This window comes from Oncorhynchus mykiss, chromosome 24 (assembly GCF_013265735.2).
Source record: "Oncorhynchus mykiss isolate Arlee chromosome 24, USDA_OmykA_1.1, whole genome shotgun sequence".
NCBI classification, from domain to species: Eukaryota; Metazoa; Chordata; class Actinopteri; order Salmoniformes; family Salmonidae; genus Oncorhynchus; species Oncorhynchus mykiss.
Window position 1 is genome coordinate 7,022,750 of NC_048588.1, and position 19,439 is coordinate 7,042,188.

At 43.4% G+C, this 19,439-nt stretch overlaps 3 protein-coding genes across 7 annotated transcripts in view; all 3 read left to right on the top strand.

Moving 5' to 3' along the window:
* Positions 1 to 225: 225 nt before the first annotated feature.
* LOC110503613 lies at positions 226 to 3,911 on the top strand. 4 transcript variants are annotated; one of them, XM_021582038.2, is made up of 5 exons: positions 226 to 862; positions 1,379 to 1,596; positions 1,767 to 2,231; positions 2,353 to 2,406; positions 2,496 to 3,911. In XM_021582038.2, the coding sequence occupies exons 2-5, from the start codon at positions 1,458 to 1,460 to the stop codon at positions 2,972 to 2,974; spliced, it is 1,137 nt and encodes a 378-aa protein (XP_021437713.2). In that variant the 5' UTR covers positions 226 to 862; positions 1,379 to 1,457; the 3' UTR covers positions 2,975 to 3,911. The 4 variants fall into 4 exon arrangements, with proteins under 4 accessions (XP_021437713.2, XP_036816946.1, XP_036816944.1 ...); XM_036961051.1 differs by having other exon boundaries at positions 226 to 414; positions 715 to 1,596; XM_021582037.2 differs by having other exon boundaries at positions 229 to 414.
* Positions 3,912 to 3,925: 14 nt separating this feature from the next.
* Positions 3,926 to 6,443, top strand: LOC110503615 (ras-related protein Rab-1A). Its single transcript, XM_021582043.2, has 6 exons — positions 3,926 to 4,198; positions 4,619 to 4,691; positions 4,971 to 5,066; positions 5,190 to 5,285; positions 5,403 to 5,534; positions 5,721 to 6,443. The coding sequence occupies exons 1-6, from the start codon at positions 4,185 to 4,187 to the stop codon at positions 5,943 to 5,945; spliced, it is 636 nt and encodes a 211-aa protein (XP_021437718.1). The 5' UTR covers positions 3,926 to 4,184; the 3' UTR covers positions 5,946 to 6,443.
* Positions 6,444 to 7,219: 776 nt separating this feature from the next.
* Positions 7,220 to 19,439, top strand: part of LOC110503617 (mitochondrial import inner membrane translocase subunit TIM50) — a 33,121-nt gene continuing 20,901 nt past the window's right edge. The window contains exons 1-4 of one of the 2 annotated variants that reach the window (XM_021582044.2): positions 7,220 to 7,483; positions 8,523 to 8,682; positions 9,217 to 9,248; positions 16,793 to 16,814. In XM_021582044.2, coding sequence (XP_021437719.2) covers positions 7,247 to 7,483; positions 8,523 to 8,682; positions 9,217 to 9,248; positions 16,793 to 16,814 — 451 coding nt within the window. In that variant the 5' untranslated portion in view covers positions 7,220 to 7,246. Of the gene's footprint in view, positions 7,484 to 8,522; positions 8,683 to 9,216; positions 9,249 to 16,792; positions 16,815 to 17,821; positions 18,670 to 19,439 lie in introns of those variants that run through there. The other variant, XM_021582045.2, reaches the window with a different exon arrangement.

The following is a 19,439-nucleotide window of genomic DNA, read 5'->3' on the forward strand; positions in this document are numbered from 1 at the left end:
CATATAACGGATATTTTGTTTTAGATGGACTAGTATACGATTTCCGCTCCTGTACGCTATTTTCTTATAATTAAGTAGCCTAGTATTGAAAGCCTTCGTGTGTTTTAGTAGCAACATGACTTGGTTGAGAAATGTCACCACGCGTTGTGTACTCGTTCAACCCTTGAATGTGCGTTATTCCGTAACAACTGTAGCAGTGATTGATGCACGTTGAACTGTAATGTGGCCATTCCTGGCGTCATACCAAATTCCTATTCTGGTAAGAGTTCGTACATGTTGCGCTCGTGGCCGCCGTGGGTCATGGAAAAAGCGCGATCAGAGTCTGCGCAACTCAGCATTCTTCTCGTCGTCTGTGCGAAGTTTATGAAGCTACACTGCAAGAGGAGGAAAAAAAAAAAACATTCGTCAATATTGGTAATTCCGGCTATATCCAGTGAAACACAACTTCACACTTGTTATTGTTAATTACTAAGCTAGTTGAAGTTATAAATATATATAAACAATTTGCAAACAAACGCGGACGACCTAGCTAGCCAGCCAACGTTAGCTAGCTAGCGACCGACATTAGCCAACGTTCCTTCAAAATGTTAGTTACTATAGTTAGGTAGAATGCATACAACGCTCGCAATTGTCTTATCAGTTTATCTATAACACATTGGTAAAGATCTGCGTTCGTTTTCTAATTTGTATTTTGTCCCCTTCGTTGCATGGCAGGATGCACGTTTAACGTGGTTGGAAACACTGGCCTTCGACGTTGTTCCGCAAAACATCAAAGCAAAATAGCTAACGTTACTGTAGCTGGTTAGAAGGGGGCTCAACAAAGAACCAGGAAGCATAATGCTCATTGGCCTAGCAAGAGAGTGTGAGATTGAAGCTACTAATTATACAAATGGTTAATTTAAAGACAAATAGACACATTTATTTCCCATGCAGAGTTGTATTTTTTTTAAACATTTTTTACAATGAACTGTTGTCAGGTATTCTCGTCAATAGTAAATCATGGTGTCCTCACTACTGAAATGTATGCCTAGCATATTTTTTTTTAAATATAAAGTGATTGATTCATTGCAGAAGTATTGTTTTAGGCACGGATCCCTGGAATACCCGTTGATTACGGCATATTCTTTTCCCACATAATAAAATCTCCCCCAAACCATTCTATATATGCCATTTAGCAGATGCTTTTATCCTTAGCAACTTAGTCATGCGTGCATAGATTTTTACAAAGGCATGGTCCTGGGAATCAAACCCACAACCCTGGTGTTGCAAGCACCATGCTCTACCAACTGAGCTACATGGTCTTTTATAACCATAACGTCTTTACACAGCGATTCCTATCAGTGGAGTGCAGTGTGGTTTACATTTTGTTCTCCTGCAGGCTGGCAGTGCCAGGGGTGGTGCCCTCACAGGTATAGGTGGCTATCTCTTGTGCGTGTAAACAGGCCTAGGGGTGCAACATGAATTTCAAATTCACCTATAGTGAAATAGAGGAACTTGGGGGCAACTTGCCCATGAAGAAAAGGAAGTCGCGCTTCACCTTCGATGAAGTCCATCTGCTGCTGTCTGAGGTCAAAAGAAACAGGCACATCCTCGTAAGTAAGTACCTCCACTCAGTGTGTACTCAGTGTGTACTGTGTGCATGACGCACTTAATAGACATATGTTCACTTTGCATTTGTTTGTCTCTTTTATTCTCTGCTTGCCTTTTATTCTCTGCTTGCCTTTTATTCCTTGGAGTGCTATTATCTGCATTTTTCACCGCCACAGGCAAGTTCAACCAAGGCGCCTCGTCAGACCTGAGGAAGCGAACATGGGCGGACATCGCGATTTGCATCAACAAAATCAGCGAGTGCCAACGGGAGGTCATGGAGATCGTCAAGAAGTGGGCGGACCTAAAGTGTGACGCCAAGCGCAGGATGGTGGCCATGCGAGGGCCTAATGGTGTCCGTATCTCCCAGAACCTGTCACCGGTGGAGAAAATGGTGCACGAAATACTAGCCATGTCCCCTCCGAACAAGGCCACCATGGGCAGTATGAATCATGAACCTGAGGAGAATGACTTTGGTGACATGTCAGAGATGTCGACTCGCTCCTCTGGCACCTCTAATGGTATGGCTGGCCTTCATCATATGGGTATGCCTGGCACCAGCCCCCACGCCATAGGCTCGTCTATGTCACCTTTCTCAACTCGAGATAAAGATATTGGCATGTTTTCTCGGATGCCATTTGGCCGTGAGTCTTTCCTATATTCAGAACAACATTTATCCTCTTCTCTTCGCACTCAACACAATATGTTGTATTGATTTTTATTATCTCCCTTGTCATATTTTTTATTTCTTTTTTGTCCTTTTAGGGGATCCTTCTCAGTCGTCTCATGATTTTTCATTCATGACACCAGTCGATGAAGGTAACTCTTTTCTCTCTCGCTTTATTGTTGGTAAATGTGTTTGCACCCATGTTTCTGTGTGTATCACATTGTTTGTGTATTACCCGTAGACAACAGTCTGGGATTTGAGGACCTAGAAGAGGAGCCGCGGCACATGGGCTCCTTCCGCCCTCCTGCTGAGCCTCGTCGCACCTACTCCAGATTTGTCGCCGCTTCCACCGCTGTGTCTTCCTCCATGGCTACTTCCTCATCCTCCCTCCCAGCTCCCTCCTCTTCCTTTCTCCCTGCTCCTCCCTCCTCTTCTACCTCTCCAGGGTCAGTCATGGGACAGGGGGCAATCCGGAAGCAGCTAGCCCACAGTGCCTCCCTCAGTCTCAAGGAGCAGCAGGCCACTACTGCCCTGCTAGGGGCCGTGTCGGGGTCTCTGGGGGCCCTTGCCCAGTCCGTGCAGCAGCTGGTGGAGTCGCAGCAGGAGTTTGTACGCGACTCCCTGGAGATGCAGCGAGAGAGTGTGAGTGTCCTGCGAGACTTCTCCACCAATGCCCTGGCTCTCCTGCGGGACAAGGTCAACGGCCACCCGCCTTCTTAACTCCCAGTTCACCTACAGAACCCAACACAACATACACACGGACCCTACCTGTGAAGTGCTTGCCTGTGGACTGAGATCATGTCATTAATACTGTTTGCAGATTCACATTGAGAATGAGTATGCTGCCACTAGTATAGAGTACTGAATAGCAGGAAGCCAAAATAAAATTATGAATATCTTTATATACTGGAGATGAGCTTTCTAACTAGTGACTGTTTTGTGAAAATTTTGATGATAAAGAGATCCATGTGTCATGGTTCCAGAACTATGGTAAATCACTTTTTTTTTTACTGAATGGAACAAGAGTGGACATTGCAAGGATGTCTGTCAAAGAAAAACTTGTGCAATACTCTAAAAACGTTTTTTGAGGGTAAGCGAACTGTTTATCTGAGCCTGTTTTGTTTTACATGGTCTCATTTGTAGGTTTCCTCTAACAAGTATGCAAAGACTGGTCATCCAAACACTTCAAGCATAACCAGCCACATTTCTAGATTCATTTGGGTCAAATCGATTAGATTACTCACACAAAAAAAAGAGCAGCACATACATGTGGAAAGTATGAAAGATTACTATCCAAAGGTTAGGTGGTTTGGTTTTTAAACTGGCAATAAATCCCACTACAACTACGAGACGACTAAATAGAAACTGGCCATATTTGTAGCATTTGCACTTCAATTTAATGTATTTTCATTTTGTATTGAGTTTAAATTATATTGAGTGTCCAACTTTTTAGGAAAGTTTTGAGAATGTTTTAGATATATTTTGTCAATGCTGAAGAAATGTTTTTATGAAAAGTAACCTTTTCACTGAACTTCAATTAACTTTTGTTTTTCCAGACTGAATGATTTTTAAAACATTATCTAGACTACTGTACTGTAACATGTAATATGTGACTCCTTCAACCAAATCTTAAGAATAAAACAACCTGTTTTGAACTTATTTGTTCCTGGAGGCAGTGAATGAATGTATGGGTTCTGTGATCAGTCAGTTCCCAAGCTAAACCAGGCAACAGCTTTAAGACTCGGGTAATGACGGCATTGAAACATGATCTTAGGTTTTAATAAATTATAGGACTCCCGGCTCATCATACAAGGTGCTGACTTAAGAACGTCAACACAAAGCATCTGTGAAAGGCCCAAGATAACAGGCATTCTGTTCAGTTGTTTTTCTTTTCTTTTACATTCTGCCCTCTGGATCCAGCTATCTGGTCATGAATCCTGAATAGTAAGTAGGGATGAGTTGTGAGTGACAATGGTGTTGTAGTATTATTTGTACGGTTGTCGAAGCATGATCTATTGTCTTGGATAACATTGTAGCTACATTTAAAGGCCCTTTTAGGTTTGTGGGACAATAAAAGGCTCTCTGAATTTGGGACACATTTTACCACTTAAAGCAATGGGAGTCAACCCAAACAAATGTTTTATTTTGTTGCTTTGGAAAAGCACAAAGAAACTCTTCGGCCTTCGATAACTTGGCCGAACCAACCAATACTAAAGAGATGGGAGTCCGACAGCTGTGTGTGTGTGTTTCTGCAGAGCTTGTACGCAATAACAATAGTGCATCTTCCATTTATCAATGGTGTGTTTCTTTATCCTACTTGATGATATATAATCAACCTGAATAATAATGTAATGTATTCCTCAGCGACTACCTGTTCAAACTACTTCTTATTGGAGACTCTGGTGTCGGCAAGTCTTGCCTGCTCTTGCGGTTTGCGGTAGGCAAAGCTTTTCGCTACACCCGCAATAACATCTGCCAAACCTGTATGTGACCACTAAAAATTGTATTTGATTGTGTTAAAACAGAATACACATAATCCTTTGTGTTGTCCCATATGGCAAGGAGTCTAGAGTAAACAGAAAGCGAAGGCCATTTCCTTTGTGGAAAGGACACTGCAAAACGTCATCCAACCCAGTAATTAACCACTGTTTGAAGGTTTGTTCAGCCATTCTCTCATTGTAAATAATAACACTGGTCAGTTGTCTCTACACCTCAGGATGACACCTACACAGAGAGCTACATCAGCACAATCGGGGTCGACTTTAAGATCAGAACCATTGAAATGGATGGGAAGACTGTCAAACTACAAATTGTAAGTACATGTTTATACGACAAACTCTGCATAGCTCTGTAAAATGTATATTTGTACATGTTGGTAATGTTGATGTGGTAAGGCTTGTTTGGAATTTCTATCTGTTTGATCTATCTCTCCTAGTGGGACACAGCCGGACAAGAGAGGTTCCGGACCATCACATCCAGCTACTACAGAGGAGCACATGGGATCATCATTGTGTATGATGTCACTGATCAGGTAATACAGTGTATTTGAACTCCTCCTGTCTATGGGCTGGATTGAACGTCTCTTGCATCAAAATGTCCTGGAGTTAGAGATAAAACTATATGTACGAGATTTCAACTATTTTGCCAGGAGTCCTTTAACAACGTGAAGCAGTGGTTGGAGGAGATTGACCGCTATGCGTGTGAAAATGTCTCCAAATTGCTTGTGGGAAACAAGTGTGACTTGGTCTCTAAAAAGGTAGTGGACTCTGCCACTGGTCAAGTAAGTGTCTGTTCTCACTCATAAAATACTTGTGCCACCAATGCACAATCGATTCTTCATCAACTACAAATCATTGTTAATCATAGATAGACAGGCTAATCACACGTTATTGTGCTTTTGTTCTGGTGTGTCATGATAAATGTCATACAATTCTGCTCTCTTTTTTTCTTGGTACAATTGCTTCAGAAATTTGCTTCATCCCTGAAGATTCCATTCCTGGAGACCAGTGCGAAGAATGCTGATAATGTAGAGAAATCATTTTTAACCATGGCCTCTGAAATACAGAAGCGTGTTGGAAGTGATGGTGTTCAAAGTGAGGCTGCTAAAGTGGGCAACAAGATAAACAGTGCACCCCTTTGGCCCGGGGGGAAAGACGAGGCTGCTGCAGAGGAGGGGAATTCTTGTTGCTAGTGCCATACACAAACTACAGCATATGAGAATCAATGAGTTTGGCCACTATATGCATTTCCTTTTGTTTTGTTCAGAGATGGTAATTGATCCTTGTGAGAACAGCTATGCAATAGTTATGCGGTAGCCTGTTCCAACAGTGCAGAGAATGTGACCCGTTGAAAGGCACCCTTTGAATTCGTCTGGGTACTAGTCTATGTAACATTCCACTCCTTGTTATATTCCAAAGAGTGTTTGGCAAGGAGTGGAATGTAATAGCTGAACAGAGACAGCAACCATGCTATCTTTGAATGGCCTGGGTATCGGACATGTGACAAAAAACAACAGTTGATTTACCCATGTGGGGATCCAGGATAGGTAAATGTTTTTTTTGATGCTTTGAACTTGTAAGGTGAATGTAGGGTGTCATTTTATCTGTAACATTTGTGAAGAACTGATTGTTTTGTTTACCATCGGTGGTCAACAAGTAATTATTTCTTATGTTAAACCCTTTTTGATTAACATTTGTTTAATGATGACAATAAATTATATATTTGTGTCTTAATTTGTTTTCCTGATTGTTTTTATGCATAATGCACTGTTGTTCCATAATGAATGCACTGTTGTTGCATGAAACTTGACACTTGTTTATGTATATGAACAATTTGATCAACTGAACACTTAAAATAATATGATGAGTAATGTGTAATGTCCGCAAATAGAGTGGTGCACAGGTACAACTGTGGCAAGTCACTCTGGTACCGTCGGTCCAACCGTAGAAATAGAATCGTTCTAGTCCAGCGGGTGTAACACCCAAAATCTGAAGCAGATGCTGTGTGTTGTTATGGCTGCCCTCTAGTGGTCATTAATATTAGATATAGAAAAGCAAAATAACCAACATGAAAGGATGAAATAATGATAATCATTGTTGCTATGCTCTACGAAAATCATAATTTATTACATAGGGGCCTAAAGGTTTAACATTTGAAAGACAAATCAGTGCAAACCATATTTGCCATATCTTATAAAATAACGAATTAATTTAATACAATTTAGACTGGTCGAAGTTGTGTGTATTAGGCTACAGTAAAAACCTACAGGGCAGGTGATATATTTGTAACATACTTTGGGCATTGCCATCAGTAATGATGGACATTTTGGGGTGCATTCGAAGGTCAATGAAATCTTAGTTTCGATTGGAGAAAAAGCTGCACGTACCGCCCTATTTTGTTCCACATGACCGTTAACGATTTTTATTGCACCTTATGGATGTTGCTCAGAGTAACATAAGCCAATCAGGCGCCTTTGTCCTTTTCACTCGCGCTATGTTCACCGGCTCTTTCCCATTCAAGATGTCGGCGACGTCGATGTTCTCCATGTGTGTCCGAGCGAGTAGGGGCCTCCTCACGCTCAGGAACTGGAGCAGACGTGGTTCAACCCCTGCAGTGGTGGACTTGATTCGGGCACTTTCTACGGAGAAGCCAACAGGAGAGGGCAGTGCTACAGGTGGACTCGCTCAATCAATCTTGCAAGAGAGGCTTAAGCAGCAACAGAATAGTCAGGTGAGTCAAGCGGGCTAGGTAACGTTAACTAGCCAACTGACATTTCCCCCCTGCCCGGTTGGGTAACGTTAGCTAGACAGCCATAATCATGCAAGGCTACAGAAAAACCAAAGAGACATTCAATAAATCAGCTGGTTTGGTTTTCATGTTGTCATTTACAGTTTGTTGAACCTCCGGGTCTCTCACGAGACTTTTCCATTTACACCCTATTATTTGGCTGAATGAATGAACTCGTCCGATTAGCACGTTGAGCTAGGCTAGTCTGTCATCCAGGTCAGTGCAGTCCGGGATCATTGACCATACCCTTAGCTAAACCATTTGAATTTCACCTTCAATTGGGTAGTGACGTCCGGAGGATCCCGGATAGCACGGTCCCTGTCAGTCAGCTAGCTAGCCAACTAGCAGTGTCTTTGCTACTCGCCGTAATAATTAGTTAACTGCATATCTTTTATCAATTTATCAGTGAGTTAGTGTTACCTAACTAGTTAGCTTACTTTCACATGTCACACACCGAGGCATATTCCAGTAGATGTTAGATGATTCATCCCCTAGCCAAGTAGATAACTAGCTTTACCTAGATATCCAGCTAGCTAGCACTTATACTCCCATGTTCAGCCACCGTTTACTATTTATTTATTACACATCAAGGCTAACATTACATTATATATATGGTAACATTATCTGTCAAGGTTTTTCTAGATTTTTGAAGGTCAGGTAGACCCTCCACACCCTCAATGCATTTCCTGCAGACACACTGATTAATCTTATTGTCACAGTTTAATAACAGTGCAGGCTATTTTACTTTAAATTGAATCTCAATCTTTCGAATCTATGACCACGGTCTTACATCACTGAGTTTGTTTTTATTGATTTGTCACTGTGTGTGTGTGTGTGCACATAATATAATTTCCCTTTAAATGATTTAAATTCCTTATTTGCCAAGCTATTCTGTATTATAGCTATGTATTCCCAAAATAATGTCTAGCTGACTTGTGTGAGGAAGTAAAAAGGAATCTGACCTGGCTATTTGCTCTGACAGGGCCAGCCCCCTCCAGAAGGGGATGGGGACTCGGAGCAGAAGCAGGACCAGGGAGAGGACAAGAAACAGAAGGAGAACACAGCCTATGCCAAGAAGATGGTGATGCGGTTAGCAGGCCTGATGGGGATAGGGGGTGCGGTCGGCATGGTGTACGTATTCGGTGAGTCCGCCTGGTCCCTCCACTCTGTCAGCGCAGCAGCGTGTCAAGGACTGACACTGAACCAGCAGCACTAGTGAAGGTCATACTGAAGATAGTGGAGTGATTTGGGGCACCCTCTCCTTGCTCGGTGGAAAATTTCCTTTTAGGAGGGCATTCTTGGTGACTTGTTTTGAGCTTCAGGTGACTGTGCAGATTTGTATATTTACTCGCCTTTCATCTCAATGGTGTAGAATTTTTGATTGGCTGTTTTTTTTCTCAAATGTGTTTCCTCAAAATATGTCGGACTGTCATTGCTGTCAGCCTAGATGGATGGTTGAATTGTAGAAGACATGACCGTACTTGTCAAAAGCAATGGTTGAATGTTTCATGAGACTGTCTCTTTTCTGAAACGCTTGACACTGCAGTGCCATATGCTTTTCAGAAGTCATTTGAATTGTGAATACATATGCATGTAATGCAATAAATGTGCATGTTTTTTCAAAGCAAATAGATGTGTAATATTATCATAAGTAATGTTTTTCTCCCTGTCTACAGGTAGCAATTCAGTGGATGAACAAGGAAACACGGTATGTTTTCATTAAAACATGTTTCGGTGCATGTGGTTTATTGCTTTGTAGGACCAATTATTGAAAGTAGAGGTGAAAGATTGCCAGATGAAGTTCTGTACAACTTCTAAGCAGACTGTCTTGTGCCAGTGGGTTTTAAAGTGTGCAAAATGAAAGGTGGTTACTTCAAGTGACTCTCTTATCACACTTCTCAGGTAGATCCCATGTAGCTCTTTAATTGGTTCAAGCTAGTGCTTGCGGTGTGAATTGTTTCCCACAAGGCACATCTGGGACGGGAGGTGTGAGTCTGGCAAGGTGGCTACTTAAAAGAGCACACTTCTTTAAACTTTCAGGTGTGGTCCTGTTGTCCACTTCAAAGGGCACACTTGTCAGCCTACTGTAAATGGTCTGCTAACTACCAGGGGTTTAAGGTATGGGGTTGGGAAGGTGGGCATTTTGAAAAAGCACACTTCTCTCACTTCAAAGGGCACACTTGTCAGGCTGCTGTGAGTGGAGTGTGCCAGGCCTCTTGGTGCTGGATTCTACACTTGTCCCCCTCAGACTGGAGGAGCTGTGTTAATTTGAGGTGTTTGGGTGTCCCTGTGGGAGAAGGAGCTGGATCCTGTTCTCATCTCTATGGCTTCCCCTCGGGAACCCGAGGAGCCTAATGTCTGGAACACTTGTCCAATGTTAGAGTGCAAAGGTAGATTAATGCAGCTACATACACTTCAAGGCCAATTTTGTACATCAGCATATTTTTTGTCTTTGAATTAATGCAGTTGCCTCAAGGTTCTAAGGCTGAAAATCAAATTGTTTGTCCCATACACATGGTCAGCAGATGTTAATGCAAGTGTAGCGAAATGCTTGTGCTTCTAGTTCTGACAATGCAGTAATAACCAATGAGTAATCTAACCTAACAATTCCACAACCACTACCTTATACACACAAGTGTATAGTAAAAGCATGACTAGACTAGTCATCTTCACTGAGTTTCTGGGGGGATAAAATAAGGAGGCACAATTTTTTGCACTGAGTGACATCAGTATCTCTAAAACCTTATCGTAGGTCAAGTAGCATTTCGATTGGGTTCTGTTTGGCTCCCTTGTTCTCCTGTTCAAATTACATTCAACTATTATCTTGGAATATGAGAACAATTTTGTCGTTTCAGGGCAGTGGTCACCAATCGGTTGATCACGTTCTTCAAGGCATTCCTTGTTTTAAAATAAATAAATAAGAATGATTATGATCCCTATTAGCCGAGGCCAATGACCAGAGATTGTCAAATACAGCGAAGAGCTGCTGTTTTAATGAGTGATTTCATGTCTAAGTTTTTATTCAGCACTGTCATCACTGTTTTTGTTCAACACTACTACAAAACATAAGTGCTTATCCCTACTACAAGGGTATTGATAGCCCTGCAGTTTTTTTATTAATTGTAGCTCGTCGTGTCATAATATTGAGGAATATTTCACTTTCTCTGGTCATAGGAACAACATGAATTTGTGCATGAGGCTGATGTGGTGCGATTTGAGTTTCGCCATCAGGTGGAAGACGGTGTCCCATCTATCTCTCTGGTCAGTCGACCTCTGTTTAGACTAATGCCATGTTCAAAACAACTGGGAAGTCGGAGATCTCCCACTTCAGTGCATTCAAGACAACTGGGTATTCCGGGGAAAGAAAAAAAGATCAGACTGGGGGGGAATCTTTTGGAACGGTCATCAAACTTGAAATTTCAAGTTTGAAACTCGCATCTTTCTAGAGCTCTGATTTGTTTGACCTGAAGATCACGGATGTCATGATTTGACCTAGGGTTTTTTAAATATATATATTTTTAATCGTGTTCCCAGTTGTCTTGAAAGCACCATGACCATCAGCTGCAGGTACCATCAGTCCAGCAAATTATTTGCAGATTTCAATTTATCCTCCGCTGTGCCTCAAGTGCTTTACCAACTGATTTACTTTATCAAAGCTTGAGTTTTGAAATATAATATGGTCTAAAATGAACAATATTGGTAGGCCAGGCATATAGCCAATATGTTGCAATCTATTAGGCTTACTGCACAAACTTCATTCCTACAGAACTGTTTATATTAGGTTCATGTTAAGTCATGTTTTAATAATAATTCTGAGCAGTAGATCTCTGCTTGCTTTTTGATTGCAAAATTAATCTTGACTTGGTTACCACTGCTCTAGAGGTTGGACTAGGTTGTGCTGCATTTCCAAAACAGATGAGTGCATTTTGGAACTTGGTAGTGACAACAAATTCTCATTCATTTCACTAGCTAGAGCAACATCTCTTATAATGGGATTTGCCCCTCACCAGTGTGTTGCTGTGAGGGTCTATGTTCTCATCCATCAATATTGTACACGGCTATCAGTGTGGGAACTATTTTCATCTCTCGGAGCAATGAGTGGCCACCTCTGTTTGGTGAGAGTTCCCGTGGCCAACCTGTAGCTGGTTTGGGAACAGGGCCTGCCCCTGGTCTCCCGGGCCTCTGCCCCATTGTTGTGACGAGGTGTGAATTACCCCTAAATGAGCATTCGCACACCTCGTACCCTGTCAACCTCCTCTGAAAGTCCAATTTGGAAGACCCAAGTCTTGTTATAAGTTAATTCACTGCTCTGTGTTGTAAGAAGTGGTTCTTGAGAGTGACGGTTTAATGGACAAAACAATCTGTACTAGCAAGATTGTGTATTTTTATAGTTCCATCTTTAGTTCTTTGAGATTAACCATGACTATCATGCAGTTATATGAATTATATTATTTGAGACAGGGCACTGAAATAAGATCAATTAATTCATGATTTGTTCATGAATTTCAACAAATTTCCTGAACTGACTCAAACCCTGACTAGCTTACGTGACACTATTGGTTTAGGAAAGGAGAACCGGAGATGCTGTACTAGACACTACCGACATAGGGGTTGATACGACTCAGTCATTTGCCTGCCTTCCTTTCCTAAGCATAAGCTTATGTCTGTGAGATGTCTAGTGTTTTAAGAGGATAGCACCCGATTCCAAGGTTGGCTGCCAGCAAAGTACATCTTAAGGGCTCCACACAGTCTACGCAAATGGCGCTGAATGAGACCCGTTTGCGTCACATTCCAAAGAATCTGTCAGCAGCCAACCTTGGAATCCGGGGCAATCCTCTTAAAACAACTCGAGGCCTATTTCATTCTCCTTACACCGCCACAAGAGGGCACACTTGGCCGACCTCATGGCTGTGTTTACCTTTTCCCCACTGGCCCATCCCCTTACCTTTGCCCTAATATACAGGTTTACCTGGCACATTATGAAACTAATCTGATAGGCAGTGTGCTTTATCAGCTGTTATCTTTAGTTAATTTAACCTTTTTATTTAACTAGGCAAGTTACTTAAGGATGTTGTTATTTACCAAAAGGCCTCATGCGAGGACGGGGGCCTGGGATTAAAATAAATAACTAAATACAATATAAATATAGGACAAAACACACATCGCAACAAGAGAGACAACACTACATAGAGACCTAAGTCAGCAACACATGACAACACAGCATGGTAGCAACACAACATGGTACAAACATTATTGGGCACAGTCAACAGCACAAAGGTTAAGAAGGTAAAGACAACAATACATCACACAAAGCAGCCACACCTGTCAGAATGTCTTTGAAAGAAGAGATTGAGATAAAACTGTCCAGTTTGAGTGTTGCAGCTCGTTCCAATCACTAGCTGCAGTGAACTGAAAAAATGAGCGACCCAGGGATGTGTGCTTTGGGGACATTTAACAGAATGTGACTGGCAGGATGGGTGTTGTATGTGGAGGATGAGGGCTGCAGTAGATATCTCAGATAAGGGGGAGTTAGGCCTAAGAGGGTTTTATAAATAAGCATCAACCAGTGTGTCTTGCAACGGGTATACAGAGATGACCAGTTTACAGAGGAGAATAGAGCGCAGTGATGTGTCCTATAAGGAGCTTTGGTGGCAAATCTGATGGCCGAATGGTAAAGAACATCTAGCAGCTCGAGAGCACCCTTACCTGTCGATTTATAAATTATGATTCTGTAATCTAGCATGGGTAGGATGGTCATCTGAATCAGGGTTAGTTTGGCAGCTGGGGTGAAAGAGGAGCGATTTACGATAGAGGAAACCAAGTCTAGTTTTAATTTTATTCTGCAGCTTTGATATGTGCTGAGAGAAGAACAGTGCACCGTCTAGCCATACTCGAACAGTGCACCGTCTAGCCATACTCCCAAGTACTTGTATGAGCCAGCCAGCTGAGTATAGACAATCATCTGCATATAAATGGATGAGAGCTTCCTACTGCCTGAGCTATGTTGTTGATTTCAAGTTTGAACCTCTCTGGGATATGTGGGACGGTAGCGTCCCACCTCGCCAACAGTCAGTGAAAGTGCAGGGCGCCAAATTCAAAACAACAAACAAACAAAAAATCCTCAAGCATACAAGTATTTTACACCATTTTGAAGATACAATTCTCATTAATCCAGCCACAGTGTCTGATTTCAAAAAGGCTTTACAGCGAAAGCACCACAAATGATTATGTTAGGTCACAGAAAAACACAGCCATTTTTCCAGCCAAAGAGAGGAGTCACAAAAAGCACAGAGGTCAAATTAATCACAAACCTTGGATAATCTTTATCAGATGACACTCATAGGACCTCATGTTACACAATACATGTATGTTTTGTTTGCTGAAGTGCATATTTGTATAAAAAAAATCTCTTTACATTTGCGCGTTACGTTCAGTAGTTCTAAAACATGCGGTGATTGTGCAGAGAGCCACATCAATTTACAGAAATACTCATCATAAATGTTGAAAATACAGTTGTTATACATGGAATTAGAGATATACTTCTCCTTAATGCAACCGCTGTGTCAGTTTTCAAAAAAACGTTGCGGAAAAAGCAAACCATGCAATAATCTGAGTACAGCATTCAGACAACAAAACAGCCAAAAAGATATCCACCATATTGTGTAGTCAACATTAGTCAGAAATAGCATTATAAATATTCACTTACCTTTGATCTTCATCAGAATGCACTCCCAGGAATCCCAGTTCCACAAATGTTTGATTTGTTAGATAAAGTTCATCATTTATGTCCAAATAGCTTATTTTCTTAGGGCATTTAGTAAACAAATCCAAACGCGCGTTCAGGTCCAGCTGAACGTCAGACGAAAAGTTAAAAAAGTTATATTACAGGTCTTAGAAACTTGTCAAACTAAGTATAGAATCTTTATGATGTTTTTAACATAAATCTTCAATAATGTTCCAACCGGAGAATTCCATTGTCTGTAGAAAAGCAATGGAACAAGAGCTAACTCTCTTATGACCTCGCTTCACGAGCCTGTGGCACTCTGCCAGACACCTGGCTCAATCCCCGCTCATTCGCCCCCCACTTCACAGTAGAAGCCTCAAACAAAGTTCTAAAGACTGTTGACATCTAGTGGAAGCCTTAGGAAGTGTAATATGACCCCATTTACACTGTATATTGGAATGGCAAAGAGTTAAACTACAAACCTCAGATTTCCCACTTCCTGGTTGGATTTTTCTCAGGTTTTCGCCTGCCATATGAGTTCTGTTGTACTCACAGACATCATTCAAACAGTTTTAGAGACTTCAGTGTGTTTTCTATCTAATACTACTAATACTATGCATATATTTGCATCTGGGACTGAGGAGCAGGCAGTTTACTCTGGGCACCTTATTTGATACTCAATACTTAGTACTGCCCCCCTGTCACCAAGACGTTTTAAGGAGCTCCTTTAGCACCTCGGACTCAGTGACTGCCTGCAGGGAGAAACTTTTTGTAGCGGGGCAGGGGAAAAGAGAAGCATCTGGGATAGTCGCATTAGAAGGGGTGGGAGATGAGGAAATGTTGGACGGGCAAGGAGGCATGGCTGAGACGAATAGGAATCCTGACTTAATAAAGTGGTGATTTAAAGAGCACAGCCATGTGCTTCTTGTCAGTAACAACCACATCAACATTAAGGAACATGGGGTCCTCCCCCGGCCAAACCCTAACCCGGATGACGCTGGGCCAGTTGTGCGCAGCCCGATCACAGCCGGTTGTTATACAGCCTGGAATCGAACCAGGGTCTGTAGTGACATCTCAGTTCTAGAGGTGTCGGCCTTCCCCAACGCAGTAATGACCAACACAGTGAACTGTATCACTGGTCAAATGATCTACGTTATATAAGGAAAACTCATAACCTTGCACAGGCAGCAGGGGGCGTAGTTGAGCAGTGTTTCTTCAACCACTGCAACCCCCTCAGGACAGCCTTGATAGGGAGGGAGGGGTGTTGAGGAGGATGAAACAGCTCCAGCCTACCCCATCGGTTCCCATGTAGTGGCCCCAGCGTGCAGCATGTGGTGTCCCACTCGGCCCCCGGCTGGCTCTCTCTCTCCCTCTGTCTCTCTGTCTTGGGCAGGCAGACCCCCAGGTGGGCCAGGCCAGGGACCTGCTGGCAGATGCAGCTGAATATTCATCAGCTGGGAGATTAATTGGTGGGCTGGTGTGGGTCCGCTGCTGAAAGTGTCACCGCGAGGGAGGGGCCAGGTCTAACACTTAAGCATGACGGCACGTAATGCACAGAGACGAGCAACAGGGTCTCCCGAGACGGGCAGCGGTCTAAGGCACTGAATCTCAGTGCTAGAGGTGTCACTACCGGCCCTGGTTCGATTCCAGGCTGTATCACAACCGGCCTTGATCGGGCGGCGTCGTCCGGGTTAGGCTGTCATTGTAAATAAGAATTTGTTGTTACCTGACTTGCCTAGTTAAATAAAGAATATATATATACTGGGCACTACTACACAGTGCACGATGCCTGGACAGCCCAGTATCTGTGTGAAAAGTAGAACGTGAGTGGTTTGGACGGTCTTGGTGTCTGTGCTCTCAAGTAGAAAACGGTGGTCTCTTTTTATGTGTTTTTTATTTTGGTACCTTAGTCCCTGCTTAAGAACTGTTTATAAGAGAGTATGTCAAACATGGGTACAGTATTGATGTTCAGTTTACATCAGGGGATGGCAAAAGGTGGCCCCTGGGCCGAAACCGGTCTGCGAGTGATTTTTTTTTAAAAATCCTGCTGATTTTAATTGAGGTAATCTGTTCCCAAGTATCCCCACAAACAAAATGTGATCGTGTTTCAAGGTATGAAGTTATTCTTTTCAAATACTCTCTATTTTGGCTTAGTTGTGGTCAATTTGCAGTGTACAAGTTATTGTAATTTTCTGGCATCCATTTGCCCTGAGAAATCGACCTGTGTCTGAATCTAGTTGCCTACCCCTGGTGTAGATGCATAGAGAGATTAAACGCTAACTAGCCTGGAAGGCTATCGACTTCAATAAAGGAATATTCTGTAGTATTTGAGAGGTGTCGTGGCTGTTTGGACCTAAACACCAACAGCTGAATTGGCTGACCCTGACGTTTGAACGTAAACACAACCACAAAATGTCATGTTATTTACCTTATGCGTTAATTACTGTCAACAGTACCATCTGACATTGACCTTGCATTCACAAGTGTGTGACGTGGACTGTTTCTCACCTTCCTTCTGTCTTTTACAGATTCCAGATGAGTTTGATAACGGTGAGTTGTTTTCCTTTTTTTGTTTGACACTACCTGTGGTATTTTGGGGAGGTTTTCTTTTCTCGAAGTTGAGTTCGCTTAGAGATGAGCGTTTTATTAATGCCCCCTTGTTCTCCGAGGCTTTTGGCACACTTCTGCCTTCCCATAAATCTGGTCATGGGCTGTAAATGGATCTCGATTCACATAACTGATGTAGTCTTTTATAGCTGATGTAAAGGCTACGTAAACATGGAAAAACAAGGTTCAGACAGCTGTTGGTGGTTAACTTGTGAAGTCTTCACCTCATTTAGTTTGATCTTAGATTTGTCATTAAAAAGGTGTGATGTTGGCCTCCCGGGTGGCGCAGTGGTTAAGGGCGCTGTACTGCAGGTGCACGGTGTTTCCTCCGACACATTGGTGCGGCTGGCTTCCGGGTTGGATGCGCGCTGTGTTAAGAAGCAGTGCGGCTTGGTTGGGTTGTGTATCGGCGGACACATGACTTTCAACCTTCGTCTCTCCCGAGCCCGTACGGGAGTTGTAGCGATGAGACAAGATCGTAGCTACTAAAACAATTGGATACCACGAAATTGAGGAGGAAAAAGGGTAAAATTCAACAACAAAAAAACAACAACAAAGTGTGATGTTGAGTGCTGTTTGTTTGCACCCTCAGGCAGACCTCTAGCATTCTAATACCCATCCATACCACGTTTACAACTTGACCACCCATTTTCACCCATTCACTGACAGTGGTTCAGATGAGTCCGTCCGCCCCCCCCCCCCCCCGGCTTGCCTGTACTGCCGTCAGCCTAGAACGAAGGGAGGGGGTGTATGATCAATCAACCCACTGAGAAATGCCACCTTGCAGGCGTCCTACACCCAACAATGCCAACCCCCCCCCAATTCTGTGTGTGACTACCACCTTGTACCCACCCAGCCGGTAACCAACCCCCCCCCCCCCCCCCCCAATATGCCTCTCAGCCATCAGTCATCCCTATAAACTGCCAGGCTGACAACCTGGTGAAAAGGGCCTCATAAGACCGACAAACAGGAAAGTTGACATTTTGCTTGTTTCTCTCCATTTTAATTTAATAGTAGTAAAACACATTGGTTTCCCCAATATATTTGTTGTCCTAGCTGTGTGTTTCATTGGTGTTTTGATTGACATCTTCTCTCTCCCCTCTGAGTGCATGTTTGGCCAGTGTGGAGCTGAGCGGGAATGTGTTGCGTTCTAGAACTGGCTATGCTGTTGAAATGACAGAGGACTAAGTCGCGAGGTGCCTCCCCTCCCTGCTTCAAAGCTATGCTAATGCCAGGGACAGCTGTGGCCCTTTCCAGAAGTGTTGATTTTATAAACGCTTAACAATCACCCTGTTATACCAATAATTGCTTCATTAATTCTTCACGCTGTCACGCTCCCCAAAGTCCTCTATCTGGCACTGCTGCTGTGTACCTTTAGTTCCGTCCGTGTCCAGAGTGCTGCTTCGGCTGTTGCTGTTATTGGCCAGCCCTGATGCACCCACAGCGTTCAATATCCCTAATGAAGGCCATTGATGGTCTAAGGGGCCCACGGGGGAGCGTAGAGGGAGCATTCCAGCCCCCTGCCCACGCGCCCCTCCACCCCAAGTGGCAGAAGGCTAGTGGAGGGGATTGGGGGGGGACCTCCGCTGGATGGGTCTTCAGGGACCCGAGGCGATGAGGTCAGGCGTGCTCGTCCAGATCCGTGTCGCCATGCCAAGTGATGATATTCAGAGCCAGGGGCGTTATGCTGAGGAGGAGCGTTGGACGCTGTGGCAGTGATGACCTCCCCAAAGACCGCGCTGTTGAGGTCACACTGGGGTGTGACAAGTGCAGGACTGCTTTCAAAATACTCGCTGAGGTTGGAAGTTGTTTCTTTCTCCTAGTGTGTATTGTGGGTCTATGAAACGGTATTGATGCAGTATGGAATCAATCAGTACACACACCAGATGTTTTGTGTTTAGGGGGAGAGAAAATACATTTTTATTTTCAAGCACTATTATTAGGCTTAAATAACTGACTTGTAATTTTGGGAGGCGTATCAAGACTTGGAAGACCTCATCTCTTTCGGGCCATTTTATCACATCATTCATCCTCCCATGTGTCCCAGTTAGTATCCTGCAGCTAGGATCCTCAGAGCCCGTATTTGGCTTTGACTTGATGAGGGGCCGTTCTATACCACCTCCAGACTTATAGCCCCTAGGAGGATAGAGACCACCAGTACTCCAAACTAACCAGTCCAGCATGCCTCTTACACCTACCGGCCCAACCAATAGCCTATGTCCCTAAACAGATACTCCAATAGAACCCCCCCCCCCCCTCTAGCCCCACCGCAAAGAGCGAGGCCGGACGACCGTTTGTCACGGCCCAAGAAAGAAGCGATTGACAGCGCAGGCCAAAAGAAAAGCAAGAGCCCCCCCCCCAAAAAAAGAGAACAGGGAGAATAAAGGCAATTGAGTAATAATGGCCTTAAGCTAACTAACGGAGCATATGCCACCCCAGTTGTGGATTAAAGGAGGCCTTTGTTGTGTCCGGAGGCACCACCATCGATCTTTCTTGCCTTTCCTCCCTCGTTCCCTCCCTACTTCTCGCCTGTTTAAATGGACATCCCTTCCGAGAGCAACGCAGCCT

Coding starts and splice junctions, on each gene's coding strand:
- LOC110503613 (XM_036961049.1), top strand. CDS start 1,458: ATGAATTTCAAATTCACCTATAGTGAAATAGAGGAACTTGGGGGCAAC. Junction 1,597..1,766: donor AAACAGGCACATCCTCGTAA/GTAAGTACCTCC, acceptor TCACCGCCACAG/GCAAGTTCAACCAAGGCGCC. Junction 2,232..2,352: donor TTCTCGGATGCCATTTGGCC/GTGAGTCTTTCC, acceptor TTGTCCTTTTAG/GGGATCCTTCTCAGTCGTCT.
- LOC110503615 (XM_021582043.2), top strand. Junction 5,286..5,402: donor TGTATGATGTCACTGATCAG/GTAATACAGTGT, acceptor CTATTTTGCCAG/GAGTCCTTTAACAACGTGAA. Junction 5,535..5,720: donor TGGACTCTGCCACTGGTCAA/GTAAGTGTCTGT, acceptor CAATTGCTTCAG/AAATTTGCTTCATCCCTGAA.